Below are 18,178 nucleotides of genomic sequence, written 5' to 3'. Positions count from 1 at the left end.
TTTAATTAATTGAAACAATAAACAAACAAATAAACAAACAAAACAAATGCTTTACACACTGCCTCTGAGATAAGCCAGTCTGCTCATGCCTAGCTGCCAAGGGGGTGAGCAGGGGTTATTTTAGAAGTGTATCCCCCTTAACCTGACTAGGAAGAAGGCTCCGTGCTTGGACAAAAGTGCAAACCATTGCCAACTAGAGACCCTTATTTCTAATACATCACCAATGACATCTGAAATGACATCACTGTGTATGGATCGTGTGCAGGTTCTGGTTACTTCATTTAACTATAACTGGTGATTTCAGTGGGCTTTTTTGTAGAAAATGTTACGTTTTATCTTACATTTTCATCCAACTACAATGTCACTCTAACCAGTGTTTCTTCTGGTGGAAATAAATATGACACTTATGACACCCTGACAAACAAATCTCCCTTCAGTGAGATAGAATCGAAGAATTTGCATTCCAGCCAAATCCAAAGTACTGCAACTAAGAACCGTCTATTAGAAAGATATGCATTTCACTGGCAAGAAAAAAATATGTTCTACTTACTTTGATGTTTCCGGGACCTTTACCTTGAAGAGTGCCATTGTGTAATCATCGTTCAGATTCATGCCATCCGCCCTTGATGCCCAACTTGGCGTTTTGGGTACAGATAACACAAGATTATCAGACAAATCTTTAGAGGTAAAATTCTTATCTTTCATTCGGGTAGTTGCTGCCTTCGTTGGTTTGTCCCCCTGAGGGCCCCAAGTACCACTAAACTGATATTGAGAGAGACCAAAGTCAGACAGTGGGGGAAGGTGGAGAAAATCTCCAGAAGCAGGAATTTTCTGCAGTCCAGGAACGGAAGACTTATCTTCAAATGTGTCTCTCCTGGACAGTTCATCATCCACACTTTCACAGGGTAGGTTGCCTTCAGAATTCTCCACTCCTTGGTCAATGTCTATTTAAGAAAGAAGGAAACATTCTTAGGGCATTTGCAATACAAAACACTAAGCACCTACCAAAACAAAACTGAAAAAGTACAAGAAATTCATTTTTAAAAGATTACACATAATCAATGTTGGAATCATACTAACAAGACTGATATTTTCAATCTGTGTCAAACAAGGTGTGTGCACAGAGCTGAAAGGCCTGGAGTAGAGCAGCAGTAAGACGTTCCCTGGAGCAGAGCTAGAAGGCCACGACCTGAGCTGGACTATGGCTAAAACTGAAACACTGCTCGAGTAAGAACTGGACTGGAGCAGAACTGGACTAAATCCAGGACTGGAGCAGACCTGTAGTAAGACCAGGACTGGAACAGAGCAGCAGCAATGAATCCAACAGCAAGATTAAGCTAGCAGACTTGAAAAACATTGGTACTCGGATAAGATGCTCTTTATTTAGCGCTACAACAACACCCTGCTCTCTGAATATTAAACAGAAAGGAACATACTAGAACGGACAAGGTATGTCCTTCCTTCGGCATGCTCTCACTCCCTTCACAGCTTCCATCAGGATTTCCTAGGCCAAATACTCCAAGTAAATTTATTTCTCTCACAGCACCAGCCAGATGGCATCATCAGGTAGCTTCTCGGTCTTGTTTAAAGGCATTAGTTCCAATTACAAATGCATCATGGGGAAACCCCAAAATATCCAACAATACAAACACAGCACTGCATATTTGAAATATTCTTACCTTAAAAACAAACAAATACTTATTCAACATCTCCCTAACTAGCTGGAGCTCAAGGAAGGTAGATGCCTTTCAGAACAGAATTGCCAGCTGTGAAACTGGCTCCTAATGGATATTCAAACAGAGAAACAACCTCCTGTTCAGAAAAAAAATCTCATCGCCTAGTCTTTCTTGGGTTCGTATGGCCATGTAATCAATGAACAAGCACCCTCAGACAATTTAGTGGACAGGTCAGGGCTAGTACCATTTTCTTCATTCAAGTAGTTGATGTTATGATGCTAAACCAATTTTAATAACTATGGCGCTGAGAGTAACAAAGTAACCACAGACAAGCACAGGGAGGACGGGTCCTAAGTGCCCCAATTTTATTAGAAGGGTACAGGCTTGCTCACAGATCTCTCTTTTGCATAAATGATTGGTGCCACTACTGCAGCTATCTTGGTAGAAGCTTTTCGTTCTTTAGGGCCAGGTGTATGATGTTGTCAAATGTCTATTAGTGATAAAATATAAGGAGCACAAAGAAAGCAGCTACGTAATCCAAGTTTTGGTCAAATGTGTTTCTCATAGAACATGCAATGATATTCTTACGGTGCTGTGAAGCATGGGAAAATTAAACCGGAGATGAAAAAAAATTATCACAGAGCCTATGTCCTCATACTCTACTGCCCACCCTTTTAATTTATGCATACAAGCTGCTTCTGCCGAGGTTTGGGGGAACCAGTGTGCTTTCCCAAAGCTTTGAGACACTACAGCATATCGGCCCACAACCAGGCCCCACTCGCACTGAATTACCTAGAGTTCCTTCACATGGCCATCTGACAGTCCACTGTAGTAAACATTAGAGCAGGAAAAGTGGTTAGGTTTTACACAGGCAGTAAGGGCCAGCGTAAGGGGCAGCGAAGAGGGATTCTCCTCATAGACTCGCAGCAAGGAAGCGCGAGGGACCCCTACGTTAAACACGGTCTCATGGAGTAGTAGACTCCTGACAAAACAGTCAGCTAAATAGCGGTTATCCAGTAGGTACATTGTATTACCTGCACTTGTAAATTTCAAATTTTTAGTATAAAATATCCTGAAAAAGTAAAGATACGTGAGTAAGGTGGGGATTTGTTTACCCAAGTCCTGAAGAAGGTGTTTTTACACAGAAACATGTTGACACACACACACATAGGAGGTGGCGCACATAGGTTACGCCAATACCTCCTCGCTCACCCTTTTTATTAGTACCAGCCCGGGGGCCACATAAAGTTTTTGTTACCCCACGAGCCAGGAACTATTTTAACTTCACTCACTATCAAACCCCACCACAGCACTCACTTAAATTCCCTCACTCACACCACACATAGCCACCATAAGTGCTCCCACGCAACCGTAGGTCGCAGCACGCCGCATCCCGTAGAGGGGTGCGAGGACCCCAATGATGAAGCATGACACCAAGGGGCCTGTTGGTGTGTGAGGGGTACCAAAAAACAACCAGTGTGTTCCCAACCATCGTAGGGACACCCCCTTCCCCCTTCCTAATGGATTCCTTTTGTTTATAAAACTAACCAAGGAGAACGAATCCATTTAAGATTATTCTCCCCCTCTTGTTAACATTTGTAATTTTGATAATGTACACCATGTGCCTCTTTTGCAAACCATGAAATTATGGACGGCATGTGTGTCACAGTACAGAGCGAGTGTGAAATATACCTGTCCAACTGCTATCAATAAATAAAACTAATGAGCATCCTATCAAGTCTACCCCCAAGCCCTTCACCTTCAACAAAGGGTTCCTTAAGGGTTGATGTATTCCCCTGATGCTCTTTAATTCGTACATGGAGCCTCTCTGCGTCCTCTTGAATCAATCAAACGTGCATTTGAACCTGTGTGCCAATGACACACAACTCTGCTTGAGAGTTGCCTCTCCAAAAGACATTATCAAAGAAGCCAGAACCATACAAGTCCTACAGTCTTGGAAGCCTCACCAGCAGGTCAAAATGAAACCTCTGAAAATAGTTACTCATCATAGCTCCCACTGAGATTTCAGGCTGGGTGCAGCTAACCTGCTGCATTGCAAGCCTGAAATATTGCAAAGCGTTAAGTCTTTAAGCTTTACCCTTCACATAAACATACTTTGCATTCTCTCATTAACTCCCTAGTTAAAACCACACACTATTCCACTCAGACTAATACTCGGAACTGAAATCCACCATTTTCCATATTTCAAACTGGTTGTTTAAGCACAGTGTAGAGTAGACTGGGGCATATCTTTGCTAAGCGGAATTTCAAACATTCCCCTTGTTCCTTTAAACGCCTTCCTCCATGCTGCACCTCATCAGATATCTGGCACCAGAGTGAAGATCCAATGACTCCCATTTTGTGTTTGTTCAGTTGGCTTCCCGGAGAGCAGATGCATATTTAAACCAAACCAGCGGATGTGGCCCAACGTCTAGGAAGGTCGAGCTCAAATCTGGGGAACCGGGTTTGAGTCTCGGCAAGGATGCGCAACATCCTGTGATTCTGGCCAAATCACCCAAGCTCCCCGTGCCTAACGAAAATGAATGTGTCCTCCTGTAACGCAACTGGTGCTTGTGTAAAGTGTTCTGATAGCAGATACCTTCGGGTCAAGTTCCCGCTATGTAAAACTCTGTACAAAAAAAACACAGGTATTCACCAGAGCTCTTCCAGCTATCTAGCCAATAAACTAATCATCTCATGAGGATCACGTGCACGCTGGCACACCAACTCCTAGCCACAAATACCAGCTTTCAAGAAAGCAAGAGCTATCAATCAAAGTTTCTCAAGGGACTGACCAAGGGCCTGGAGCACAATCTCCCTTCTATTATGACTGATGTTTCTTTACGCACCTGCAAAGAAAAATCAAAATGCCACTCTTCCAATACCATTTTCAAGTGGAAATATCTCCCTAATAATGGTCTCACTAGTAAATGTGGCTAGGTCTAGCCTTTGCTGTTATAGATTCTGTGTACACTATAAACTCATTTTGGTTACACTGCCGTCTCTGGCTTACCCCAAGAAAATAATTTTGCTTAGATAATCGACAGATGGATCTTGAGCCTATCTTCAAAATGTTTGTATTTTATAGGAGAACTGTACTTTGAGTATCACTGTATTGGCATTCCAATATTGTCCTGTATAATGTTTTATACCAGCAAAAAGGCTCTGGTGTCCTGATGGATGTAACTCACGTTACACAAATAAATAAGTAAAATAAATAAAAAATTAGAATGGAGTGAGCATCATTCCGTTGTCCTTGTGAAATTCCGTGTGGTTCCGTTTGAAAGCCACAGCCAGTCTGCTACTCCCTGCTGGACTGAGACTTCTCTGGCTTCAGCTCTTCACTGTGGCTCCAGCTCTTGGGTGTGACTCTGCATAATAGCCTTCCAGGTGATCCTGGTGATCTCTCCCTATTCCTGAAGCGTTTCATTGTGCTCAACGGTGGCAAGGCACTAGGACTCATCAGCTCCAGATTTCTGTTCCAGCACCTGCCTCGCAGTACTTTCTTTGATACCCGCAGGAAGGTCATCATTCAAGCAAAATCGGTTAGTCAGTTAAGAATTTAGTTTGCAGGCTTTACCCACACACTGTGTTTGGGACTAGGGATCTAACTGCAGACTTACCTAGTGGTTTCAGGGCTACTAATTGGCCTTGTGACGCAACTTTCACAGCACTTATGGTCCCATGCAGGTTGCCAATAGTCTAGGTGCACAATACACTTCTTTGATTATTAGTATTTTTTGTGTGCTTTAATCTGGATTATATTTAGTTGAGATTCCTATAAGACCAAGTTTAACTGATTCCACCAAGTAGGGCTTCAAAACTACATCATTCGAAGTTTTTCATCTCAATACATGACTTTATGCATTAAGTCAAAGTGGATTCATCCAGAAGCTCCGGAGTGTATACTAGTATAGATGAATGTTTTTGTAAACTATTTTGACAATATTTTAGTTGCAACTTTAATAGACCAGTGTTAACCGTACTTGTAACATGTTAACAGCACAACTGAATATTCATAGACCGCTAGTACTCAATACCATGATTTACACAGAGGGCAACAGCACCCTCTTTATAGAACCAAATAGGAATTTCAAAGGTCAACTGTGTAGATGAAGACTGGCCCTTAATGAACAAAGGAATGTCAACATGTTATCATTTCGACCACAGCAATCATTCACCCAAACACATCACATCCAGTACAAAGTGGTTAGCCGATGGACATTATAACAGGACAGGTGCGTCCCAAGCAGCACACTAGGCATGCTCTCTCTCTCGGTCTCTCTCATTCTTACTCCCACCGGCTCACTTGTCTCACACGTCCCATTGAACTTTGTGGCAGTAGTTGCAAGAGAGTGGTGGATCCACGTTGCTCCTGCAGAACCAACTGAAGCAAAAAAAAATACAGTAATGTGCCTGTCATGCCCTGACAAAAAGGCAAGTCAAAGAACATTGCCTTGCCTCAGCAATATTGTTCTACCAGAGGTGACCTTTGCTGATTTGGCCAATTTGTTACGTGACTTACAAAATGGTAGCCAGTTCCTGTGTCTTGAATTGCACAGTCACAGCGGAGACCACAGTTGTGCGGACATAATAGTTGGACAACCCGCTGGCTCAACTCAATACATTCTCAGGTAATTAGTGGGACTTAGGCCCACTTTCTGACTCTTGGCCCGACTGCTCCGAACATCACTACGCATTTGCTCATCAACTGTTTCACTAATCACAATGGTACCCACAGCAGAGAGGCACATATTTTAGGTGGTGCCTCCCACTATTGTACCTCTTGCCATACCAGAACATTTCTTCGGAGATGCAAATAAGTTTGCCATCTTCCTCAATCAACAGTAGTTGCATTTTGTGTGTATAACAATGGTGTTTTCCAATGAGCAGTCAATTTTTTTAGTTGAACAGGACGATCTATTATCATACAATTACCAGTCATTCGAGGAAGAGTTGAAGCCCCCCCACACTTTGTTTTTAAATTACGCCCTGGGAAGGTGGCAGTCCTCAGGGCTTTGGGCCCCACTATCCTTAATTAATTAAAGCCCCGGGGAGGTGGCGGTCCCTGAGGCAGGGTGGTGGGCAGGAGACCCCCACACATTTTTTTTTAAAAGCCCCGGGCAGGTGGTGGTCCTCAGGGATGCAGGGGAGGGGGGGGTCGCCCCTGCATACTATTAATCATATTCCTGGGAAGTGGCGGTCTCCGGGGCTGCGGGGCCTGCATATATTTTCCTCATTGCCCCCGGGAACGGGGGCTTATTAAACAAAGGGCTCCTGAGCTTGGTGTTTTTTTATTTTTTCGGCGAGATTTGCGAATCTTGACGAATTGGTTTGTTGGTTTTAAATGCTTTTTGCACCCTGGGGGTCCCTGTGTTTCTACCCTGCCCCCTTTTCTTCATTTGTAACCTTTTTTCTTGTGACTAGGTTCTACCGAGTCAAAAAATGGATGCCAACACTTCTTGGTTTGAAGTGTTGGTAGGCAATCAGAGACACGCTTGTGATTGGGAGGGTTCCCGGATCCACCGCAGTCACCAGATATATAAGCTTTTTTTATTTTTGACTATCTCAGGAACTACTGAACGAATTTACACCATTTAAAGCAAAGATTGCACTCTGGACAGAGAGCTACCTCTCTGCCAAATTTGGGAGAATTCCGTTCAGGAGTTCGGGCTGTAGCCACGACAAGTCTCCTATGGAAATTAACATGGAGAAAACGCGTTTTGGGACCCTCCTTCTTCCTCAGCCCCGCTATACGAATCACCCGAAAACTTTCAAGACAGGCGCTGACCAGAGCACACCATTAGTTTTGAGAATTTCGCGAAGGTTCGTCAACAAGCGCCAAAGATGTATCTATCTATCCATATAGATACATAGAGGGCCTATGGGTCCACTCTGTTCTACCACTGGTCTGTATGAGTGTCAATTAAACTCTGCAGGGTCCACCACAGAACCACAATTTTGGGCCACCACATTTTGGACCAATACCACCCCCTTTCTATGGTTTCCCTCCAATGTACGCACCAGGGCAGATGCCATACTTTCAAGGGAATCAAAATCAAAGATATCCTTTTTTATCACAGGGCCGCAGGAATCGCGGAAAAAGAAGAAATGCACCACAGGTCCACTGGACACCAGAAGCGGAACCAGTGAGCTCGAACACGAGGAACAAAACCAAGGAACAGGCGGGACCGAGCAAATAGCAACAGCAGTGAGAACCAGAGACCAGCTGGTGTTCAACATTTCAAGCACAGAATTGACAGAGGAAGAAATAGCAGTCCTGAACAAGGGCCTATCTTTCGTCCCTACAGCCAAACTGGACCACTTCAAATTACACATGGAACTAGCGGAGTTCTTTAGAAAACTAAAATTAAAAGCCTTCTTTGAAAAGAAAACAGAGTCCAACGACCCTCAAGAGGAAGTCCCCAATGAGACAGGCCTCAGACTAAAATCCACGTTCATTCCACCACCCGCCAGTATACCTGTCGAGATTGCTGCCTTTGAACAGGCAGTCTACACTGAGGTGGAGAATATACAGGAGAAAAACACCTTTAACAATCTGTCCCATCGGGAGCGTGAAACAATAAGACGCCTGCAGGCTAACCCTGCCCTTGTCATAAAACCCGCCGACAAGGGGGGAGGTATCGTGCTCATGGACAAAACAGATTATGACACGGAATGTCGCAGACTCCTCAGCGACACAAGGAATTACAGACCACTCAGGAAGGACCCCACCGAGGAACTAAGCAAGAGTATACAGATCTTGGTAAAAAATGCCCGGGACGCAGAACACATCTCTAAACAGGAGGCCGACTACCTGTGCAGCAAAAATGCCAAAATCCCATATTTTTACACTCTCCCGAAGGTACACAAAGGAGTAACCCCACCACCGGGAAGACCAATTGTGTCTGGGAATCAATCACTCTTAGAGCCCCTGTCACGCTTTTGCGATTTCTTCCTGAATCCATTGGTACAACTTACACCATCATACATCAAGGACACTAAACATCTTCTCAATGTAATCAAAGAAATCAACTACAACCCGGAAACCCAACTCCTTGTCGGATTAGACATTGAGAGCCTATACACTAGCTTACCGCAGGACGCTACACTGGAAGTACTGGAGGAAGTCTTAATGGGAACTGTTTGGAACCATCACACTCCACGCAGCTTTATAATGGAATGTGCCACTCTGGCATTAAAAGACAACTATTTCGAGTACGAGGGCAAGCTGTACCTACAGACCAATGGGACAAGCATGGGGAGCGTTTTCGCTCCCAGCATAGCTGGTCTTTATGTAGCCCATTTTGAAAAAACACACATACAATCTGTGAACAATCCCTACACAGCTAACATCAGTATGTGGCGTCGATATATCGACGACATCCTGGTTATCTGGGAAGGAAATCAGGAATCCCTGGATCAATTCCTCATGTGGATTAATACCTGTGACAACTACCTGAGGTTTACCTGTACGAGCAGTGCCTCGGAATTGGCCTTCCTGGACCTCAACATCAAGGCAGACATGGATAGCCTGACAACTACGACCTACCACAAACCCACATCAAGGAACTCCCTTTTGAGGTTTGACAGCTTCCACCCTAGACCTCTACGGGAAAATCTCCCTTACGGTCAGTTTTTGCGACTAAGACGCAACTGCAGCCGGATCCAGGACTTCAAACAACAATCAGCCAGTTTGATCCATAAATTGGAAGACAGGGGATACCCCACCAGGATCCTGAACACCACCTGCAAGAGGGCGCGAAACCAAAATAGAGAGGCTCTTCTTGAGGTAACAACAAGGCCTCCTGAGGAATCCACTCTGACATGCGTCACCACTTACAATACCGTGTCGAATTAGGTTTCCAACATAATCAACAGGAACTGGAAGATTATTAACTCAGGCAACCGAAACTGGGACAAACCTAGATTCGCATATAAAAGGGCGAAGAATCTAAAAGACTCCCTAGTACACACCAGACCCAGACCGAACCATGCCACTAACGACAACACTGTCCTCAATGCTTGGGGCTTACCAAAACTTACGGGACACCAACCGTGCAATAATTGCAGTGTATGCCACCTTACATCCCCTTCAAAAACCCTGGACCTAGAACCAGGCAAAGTATGGACACAACGCCAGTTCACCAACTGTAATTCTTCTAACCTGGTGTACCTTATGACATGCAGATGTGGCCTACGGTATGTGGGTATGACTACCCGAAAGGTACGGACAAGAATGACGGAACATCGCAGCACCATCCGATGTGGCAAAAATATAAGCAGACTTACAGACCACTTCATGTCCCACAATCACACCCCAAATGACTTCACTTGGACAGTGATTGAACAATTCCCCATAACTGAAAACAATGAAAGATTTCTCCTCCAAAAAGAACAACGTTGGATTTACCGCCTATCCACTCATACTGAGGGGCTAAACGACTCCATACCATGGAATTCGCTTAACACTTAATGTATGATGCTTCCTTTTCTTCACTATACTGTGCATAGACCAATCTTTCTCACATTGATCGACCTCAATCTAAATCTTAAAATTTCATATTTTAATTCCAATTCCTCCCATTTTGCGTCTATATTCATCATTTTGACACCTTTTGCTCTCTCCACGAGTAATAATGCATACTAGCGCAACCATGAGCGCTAGTACACTCTTCTGCGCATGCGCAGTAGCTCCACACAGCCTTTACCCACCCGCGCATGCGCGGAGTACCACAATCTAAAGGCTCACGCGCTGAATAGGGACTACTACTCACGGCACGCATGCGCAGAGCGCGCATGACATGGCGCTTTCAGCGCAGCACCCCTCCCTCTGTTTCTACCCCGACCCAGGTGCAGACAATTACGGAGGCTTTAAATAACATGCTCGGCTAGCCCTCCTTTCACAACCGGGTGCCGCAGAAGGATTACAGGTCCAAGGAGGAACCAGATCGACAGTTTCGTGAGTAATGAGGCTGCGCGCTACAGCAACTGTGGGGGTAAGGTGTTGAGGTCTTCCCTTACAGGTCGGATGATTTTATAAAACCAATACTACCTTCTTTTAGGGTCTTTTTCTCTGCCAGGCGACCCAAGGAGGCTTTGAACAGCTAAATACTGTGTGAGGATAATAATTTTCTTTCACTTACCTGAACCTCACATTGGCATTCTCGTTTTCTAGCTCACCACTACAACCGGCTTCTAGATAACCATCACATGAGTCTTGCCACTGACAAGACCACACTTTAGCCATGTATAGTTCGCTCACTCACCTTACAAGACGGTGGAATGACGACTGTTTTTGCAATAATATGCTAATATGACTCTACCCTGTACGTCTGTATGTCTCCCCTTTTATGTTATATGTAGCAAAGCGAGAGGGAATCCCCTTCTCACCCATATAGCACCTTAGTGCGTGCTACACATAAAATCCAAAAACACTCACTGTAAATTATTTTTATAACCCCACACATACTCACTTGGTCCTGAGGAAAGCCTGTTTCAAATTAAGAAAGGCCAGGCTGAAACATGTAGACCACACAGGACACTGGAGGTCATAATCCATACTCCACCGTGTCCGTTTGCCTTTTTAACGTGCCAACAGATACCCAGTTTTCATTAAAATAGTTTTTACCCTCGGGTGCTGGGATTTTTGTATGGCTTTTTAATCTTCACCTTCATACTCACCACATTGCACACTCAGTAATTATACCAGCTCCGCAGTAATCTGGCGTCGAAGCACACCCGGGGCACGTTAGGTGCCACTGTGGTGGGCCCGATGATGAAGCATGCCACCAACTAGGTTGGTGGGTGAGGGCTTTCTAATAAAACCTACTGGTTTTCCTTGACATACGTACTCCATTGAGTCTTACCTGTATAAACCTAGCTAGTCTTTCTTGATTTTCAATAATTAAACTCTGCTTCCATTCATGAGAGCAAACTGCATGAGGTAAGGTAATAGTTAAGTCTGCATCATAGGCTCTTTTGACCTGTAAATGATGCCATTTAATTATCACGTGTGTATATCCACCTAAAAAGGAGTATACTTCATTATTGGGCTTGTTGACTAGTCCTTTAGTTTCAAATGTACCCCTTTTATAGTTTCCCTTTCCTTTCTTTACTTCTTCTCTTTTTATTTTAATGTTTCTTAAGAGGATAATAGAGCTCTCTAGGCAGAGCAAACGGGTTGCTTGCTTGACGTTCATTTCATCAGTAGTGTGCAGCATTCCATGTGGCCAATTCCTCTAAACCCGAGATCATTATGGAATGATGTTATTCATAGTGTACCCCTGTCTTACCAGTCCAAGATACCCATCACGCTGGCACTACATGTGGCAGTAATGCTCAAACTTTAAAAACAATAGACTATTTGCAATACCTTTACAAGACAGACACCTGCTGCTCTGTTTCGTTTTGTTATTTCAAATATATGCTCCCTATGGTTAGAAGGCAACAGGTTTTCTTTTTTTCTACTTGTAGTCTTTTCATTTACCATACATATGTTGTTGTGTTTGTGTGCTTTTAATGTGTTTGCGTTAGAGGGTGAATGGAAGGATGAGTCAGAAGACTGATGAATGGATGCATGAGTTCATAGATGTGTGACACTGTGTGTATGAGGACTTGAGTGTCTACAACCATCAGTGACGCAAAAGGCACTTTATTAAGCCAAACATATTGGCATTGCCAATGTTTGTTCTTTTTAAATTATATTCAGAGTTTTCAGGGTAAAAAGGTATTTGAAAAATAAAGCAGGCGAGTCATAACGACTGAAAATATAGCATTAAACGCACATTCTGAAATACCTCGAAACAAGAGTTTACTTTTCCTACTGTATTTTAAAATGTTTTTCTTTTCCTTTTTTAAACATTGCTTTCCAAACAAGAATTGAAAGAAAAGCAATAGTTTGGAGTTTGCATATTAAAGGTGAGTACTACTGGCTTTGCCAATGTTTGTTAGTAGCAAGCTTGTGGCGCGGGGGTGGAAGGGTGCTTAATAAAAATATACAGAGGTACCCCATACAACAGGCTTCTCCAACAGGTAGCTTATGAGCTACTGGTATCTCTCCAGGTATCTATAAGTAGCTCGTCTGTGTAGACCCCAGTCTACTAAATTATAACCTTTTGCTTGGTTGAATTAATGTATGTATACAAAATTTGAAAAGCAAGTACAGGAGCTGAAAATCTGTGAAAACTAATAAGATGATATTTTGGAGCTGAATGGTTGATTTTGCAACATATTTTCAAAGTTATTTCAATAAAAAAATCATGTGATGTTCGGGAGACTTACTACAAACATAAAAACTTTGTTGACATGGCCATTGCAACTATGGCTATTATGAATTACCTATGTAGAGGCATTCCACATTGACAAGATCTTTTTTTGGAATACTACTGACAACAATGTAGTCTTCTCTCATGTGGTCACTATTACGACACTAATATTAGTAGCTCAGGTTAACTTTCATTGATCTTAAGTAGCTCTTATTACAGTAAAGGTTGGGTACCCGGCCCTACAATAATTGAATCAATACAATAAAGAATTACATAGGATAACGGGGGTTAGTTGGGCCTTCTCTACAAAACTTAACTATTTAGATCACTTGGACTAACTATGGAAATAACAGACCATGTTGTATTTTTTTTTTTAGCACCTTTTAAGAAGATACTGTTGTCACTAATAGGAATAAACATGTGTGTAGACGCCTTATATTGAAGTGACACTCCTTCCCCATGAGCATAAAAATACAACACTGAATTTGTGTACGGTGTGAAAGCACCATACACCAATGGCCAGTAGAAAATATGGAGATATTACGAAGCAAAAACAGAGCAAAAGAAGTGAAATGCTAAATAAGAATAAAAAATTTTGCAAAGTAACAGAAGAGGTGCACGCAGAGCTCAGAGCATCCTGGGCAAAGCCAAATGTGGTCCTCTTTAATTGTCTTTGCATTGAAAATTTGTGAGTATGAGGGAGGTGAGGGGGGGCAAGATTAAGAAACATTGTGAAAAGCGAAACAATAAACATTTGCAACGCAATAGGTCTCACGTTATTAAAAGTTTGAATTTTTGGCGTAGCAAATATTAACGCAACATTACTACCTCGAATTGTGTTAATGTAGACCTATAGAGTGTAGTGGGGTACAGTAAAGTGGTGTAGTATAGAGTAGAGGAAATTATTATAGAGTGCAGTGGGGTGGAGTAGTTTAGCGTGGAGTGGTGTTGAGTAAAGTGGAGGAAAGCAGTGGGATTGTGGGTGCTTGTATTATGATAAAATATAGTAGTATTATGTAGGAATGAACGTATGGGAAATATAGGTTGGTGGTGCTACATTTGCTGTACCAATTTATTTATAATGTGTTTTGATGTGCAAGGTGACTTTACTTGTAACTGCTTGTTTAGTTGCCCGTTTAGGCTTAAAGCAGTACATATAAAAAAATGTTAGCTATTGGCTTTGTAAATGACAATGACTTATTTATGCTTTTGTTTTTTAAAATGTAAATAAAAGGCATTGTCATTTACAATGCCAGTAGCTTAAACTCACGCAAATGCGAGACCTATTGCATTGCAAATGCTTGTTTCCTAATGCATTCATATTTCAGATGCTTTTGTCTGTGCTTGCACCCCAGTACACGAACAATCATTGGCAAACCCAATAGCACTTCAATTCGATTAGCTTCCCAAATGCTTGTTTTCTACAAATCTGTTTAGCTTATGATTTAGTGCTCTGAGGTAGCATAACAATGATACAAGACGCCCCCAAAAAACTTAAAAACATATAAATAATGAACATTTACCAAGGTGCCCTGCTCATTTGTGTCATCAACAGCTGCTCATTTGTGTCATCAACAGCCACTTTAGAGTTTTACCCAACCCTTTCCATTTTAGGATTTATTTAAACTATACTTGCAATGCAAAAAGCGGAACTGCAAGTCCCGCAATACAACACGTTGTTGCTTAACCAGCCAGGAGAGGCACAAGAGGGCACACAACAACACAGAACTGCTGTGTAGCTACAACTATTTATTTGAGCATGCACGTTTGAGAGGATTTCTTTCTTCATTTAGGGAGGTTGCTGAATGTTTTAAAACATTTGTTTGGTCAAATGTTACTCGAAATGTATGCAACTTCTCAAAGTCGATTCACAGAATAATTAAATAAGTCGATAAAAGGTGCCCACAAAAAGAAGGTTTAGCCATTCCTGGCTAGAAAGAAATGTGCAGGAATTTGACAGATCCAATGCAGGTCCACAACACTACATAAAAGCACAGGATGTTTTGCAGGGAATCATAGCGGAAAGTGGGCTGGTGGATAGTTGTAGATACATGCACCCCCTACAGCAAGAGGGTACACACTTTACGTCCTACAGAGGAACCTGGGCACGCATAGATTACTGCTTACTAACAAGAGGACTATGCCCGACCCAATTAGAAGTTCCGTGCATCTAGCTCGGACTTTTTCTGACGACTGCCCAGTTAAGGTCTCCCTTTCACCTCCAGGGTATGATAGGCCTACCCCGTGCTGGAAGTTACAACCCACAGCCCTTTTGGATATGGTTTTCCATACAGAGTTAGAGGAAGAAATCAAAGACTTCTTTGTCCGAAATAAAGGTTCAGTTGATAATGTTGAAATGATGTGGGAAGCATTCGAAGTCACTATTCGTGGGTATTGTATGTCTAAGAGTTTCAGGGTTCTGAGGGATTTACAAAACACAATACGTAAGCTGGACCGAGATCTGAAAGAGATGGAGAGGCGCATGGTGCAGGGGGAGGTGGGACAGGTGCTGAAAGATTTCCGTACAACTTTAACTGAATACGAAGATACTGCGCATAGGGAGGCGAAATTCCAGGGTAAGTACTGGACAGCACGAAGATATGGGAAGGGTGAAAGACCGGGGAAGGTGCTGGCTGCGGTGACACAAAACCCTCGATTCAGCATGCATGTCCTAGATATTCAAGAGCTAGATAGGGCGCATCGAGACTCGCAGAGCATTCTGGAGGCATTCACTGCGCATTACACTACATTATATACGTCCCAAAGGCGGGGTGTCATTGACCTAGAGGAGTTCATGGGGGATGTGGCGCTTGGTTGGCTCGGGGACACGCAGCGGGAATTTTTAAGTATCCCATTTGAACTCGATGACATCAGGGAGGCTATTATGCAGCTTCAGAATGGGTAGGCGCCGGGGCAGATGGCCTCCCGGCTAAATTCTTTAAGGCCTATATTGATATCATGGCTCCAGTACTGAAGGAGGTGTATGAGGAATCAGAGGTGGGCATATTATCATCCTCGATGAGAGAGACGATAGTCACGTTGCTGCTGAAACCAGGGAAGCCGCTAGAGTCTTGTGACTCATATAGGCCGTTGTCGTTGATTAACTGCGACACGAAAATCGACTGTCCCTATTACTAGACAAGCTTGTACTGCCTGAACAATCTAGCTTTGTGCCTGGTAGGGCCACATCCCATAATCTTTTGACCCTTTTTTCGCTAATCCAGAATGTGGCGCCTGACTTCCCACTCGCCGCAGTACTTTTAGATGCCACTAAGGCGTTTGACTCGGTAGAGTGGGAGTATTTGTTTGGTGTGCTGCGGAGAATGGGTTTCCCCTGTGCTATACTTGTCTTGGCTTGAACTATTGTATCACCTCCCCACTGCTAAAGTGTTAATCAACGGTTACCTGTCCCACCCACTCATGATTTCCAGAGGCACTCGGCAGGGGTGTCCGCTGTCCCCGCTGCTTTTTGCCCTGGCGGTGGAGCCGTTGGCTTGTAGACTGAGTTAATTACACCAGGACAAAGCATTTCGCTGTTGTCTACGTCCAATATTGGTGTCGTTATATGCAGAAGATAACATGCTTTAGGTTAGAGACCCGCAACAAAATATTAATCCCATTTTGCGCGACTTTGGAAGATTCGGTTACTTGTCCGGAATAAGCATCAACTGGGGGAAATCCCAGGTCTTCCCACTCACGTCGGCGGTATCGAAATTCCCGCTTGACTTCCCGATAGAGTGGTGCGAGACAGAGTTGCGGTATCTCGGAATCCAAGTCACTAGAGACAGAGAGGAGACCATACGAGCAAACTATGGTACAGCCATAACACGTCTAACTGCTAATGTCACACATTGGATATCGCTACCTCTTTCACTTGCTGGAAGAGCTTCCCTAATTAAGAGGGTTGTCCTTCCTCAGTTCCTTTATCTGTTCCTTAATATCCCTTATGCACCGGGACGTTTTTTTTAAAAAACATTGCGAACTGAGCTGCTCAGACTTCTGTTGGGGGTGGGGGGGAGGGATTCAAAAGCGAGGCTTAGCTGGTCGACACCGACGAGGCCAAATGTACAGGGATGCTTTGACATTGCTGATTTTGAGATATACTTCTTGAGCGCACAAGCACACTATTGGGTGCACCCCCTACCGCTATATGCCGCAAATAGCCGTAGCAGATTGGCTTGCTGAACCAATACCGCTGACTGGAGTGATACATGGTCCTGTCAGCACGCGGGCGACACCACCCACCACTGTCTCGGGTACGGTGAATGCGTGGCACCAGATAAATGCGTTGCTAGATTTGCCTATCCTTTACTCCTCCAGGCTCCCGCAGACGTATCATCCAGATCTCTTGTTTTTGCAGGAGAAGGGATTTCAGGGGCTTTGCAAGCGCGCTAATGTAACCACCTGGGGAGATCTCTTTCATAATGGGATGTTCCGGTCAATGGAGCACCTTCTTCAAGGAATACAAAAACGCCTCTAGATATATTTCTTTACGCGAGTCTCAGACAGGGGATGCGGTCTATACTCCCCGACTTCTCTCACAAGCTAATAAGCCTCCTCCCGCTACACCAAATGCTAGGGTCCGCAGATGAGAAACATCTAGTGTCAGGCTTATGCAATAGCATCCGATTGAACAGAGCAGGAATACACAGTGGATCCCGTACACATTGGGGTGAGGCATTAGGGCGAGAAATTACTGATGAACAATGGCAATATTGTTGTATGCAGACAGCACAGATCTCGACCAGCAGTAGGTTGTGAATCATACATTATAAATATCTGCATAGGCTACATTATACGCCGGTAAAGGAATTCAGGTTTAAGATGGCTAATACAGATAGGTGCGACTGATGCAGGCAACCGGGGTCAGGATTCCTTCACCCATCATGGGAGTGTCCGGCCATACGGGATTACTGGGAGCAAGTATTAACGGCTCTAGACAGTATGACAGGAAGCGTTATAGAGAGGGACCCGCTACTTACCTTACTGGGGCATACAGCACAGATATCTGCTTCACAGGAGGTTTGTAGCTTTATCGTTGCTACTAGCTAAGCGGAGAGTAGCCTGTAGGTGGGGCAGGAGCCGAGGCCCGAAATTTAAGGAATGGATGCCAGGAGCAAAATACTATATATGCTGAGTTACTACCAATAGCCTCCAGACCCAAGGATATCTGGGGGGCCCTTAAGGAGTATATTATACGGCATAGTGATACAGAGCCGGATGCCGAGCCTTCAG

General features: G+C 43.7%; 1 protein-coding gene across 2 annotated transcripts in view; it reads right to left on the bottom strand.

Annotated features, from left to right (window-relative positions):
- The window catches only part of SKA3 (spindle and kinetochore associated complex subunit 3), a 627,619-nt gene that overhangs the window by 498,427 nt on the left and 111,014 nt on the right, over positions 1–18,178 (bottom strand). For both annotated transcript variants that reach the window (XM_086935202.1, XM_086935203.1), the window contains exon 5: positions 551–944. In XM_086935202.1, the coding sequence (XP_086791328.1) occupies positions 551–944 (394 nt within the window). The remainder of the gene's footprint in view (positions 1–550; positions 945–18,178) is intronic.

Source organism: Lissotriton vulgaris, chromosome 8, assembly GCF_964263255.1.
Source record: "Lissotriton vulgaris chromosome 8, aLisVul1.2, whole genome shotgun sequence".
Taxonomy (NCBI): domain Eukaryota; kingdom Metazoa; phylum Chordata; class Amphibia; order Caudata; family Salamandridae; genus Lissotriton; species Lissotriton vulgaris.
This window is presented reverse-complemented; position numbering and strand designations above follow the sequence as displayed.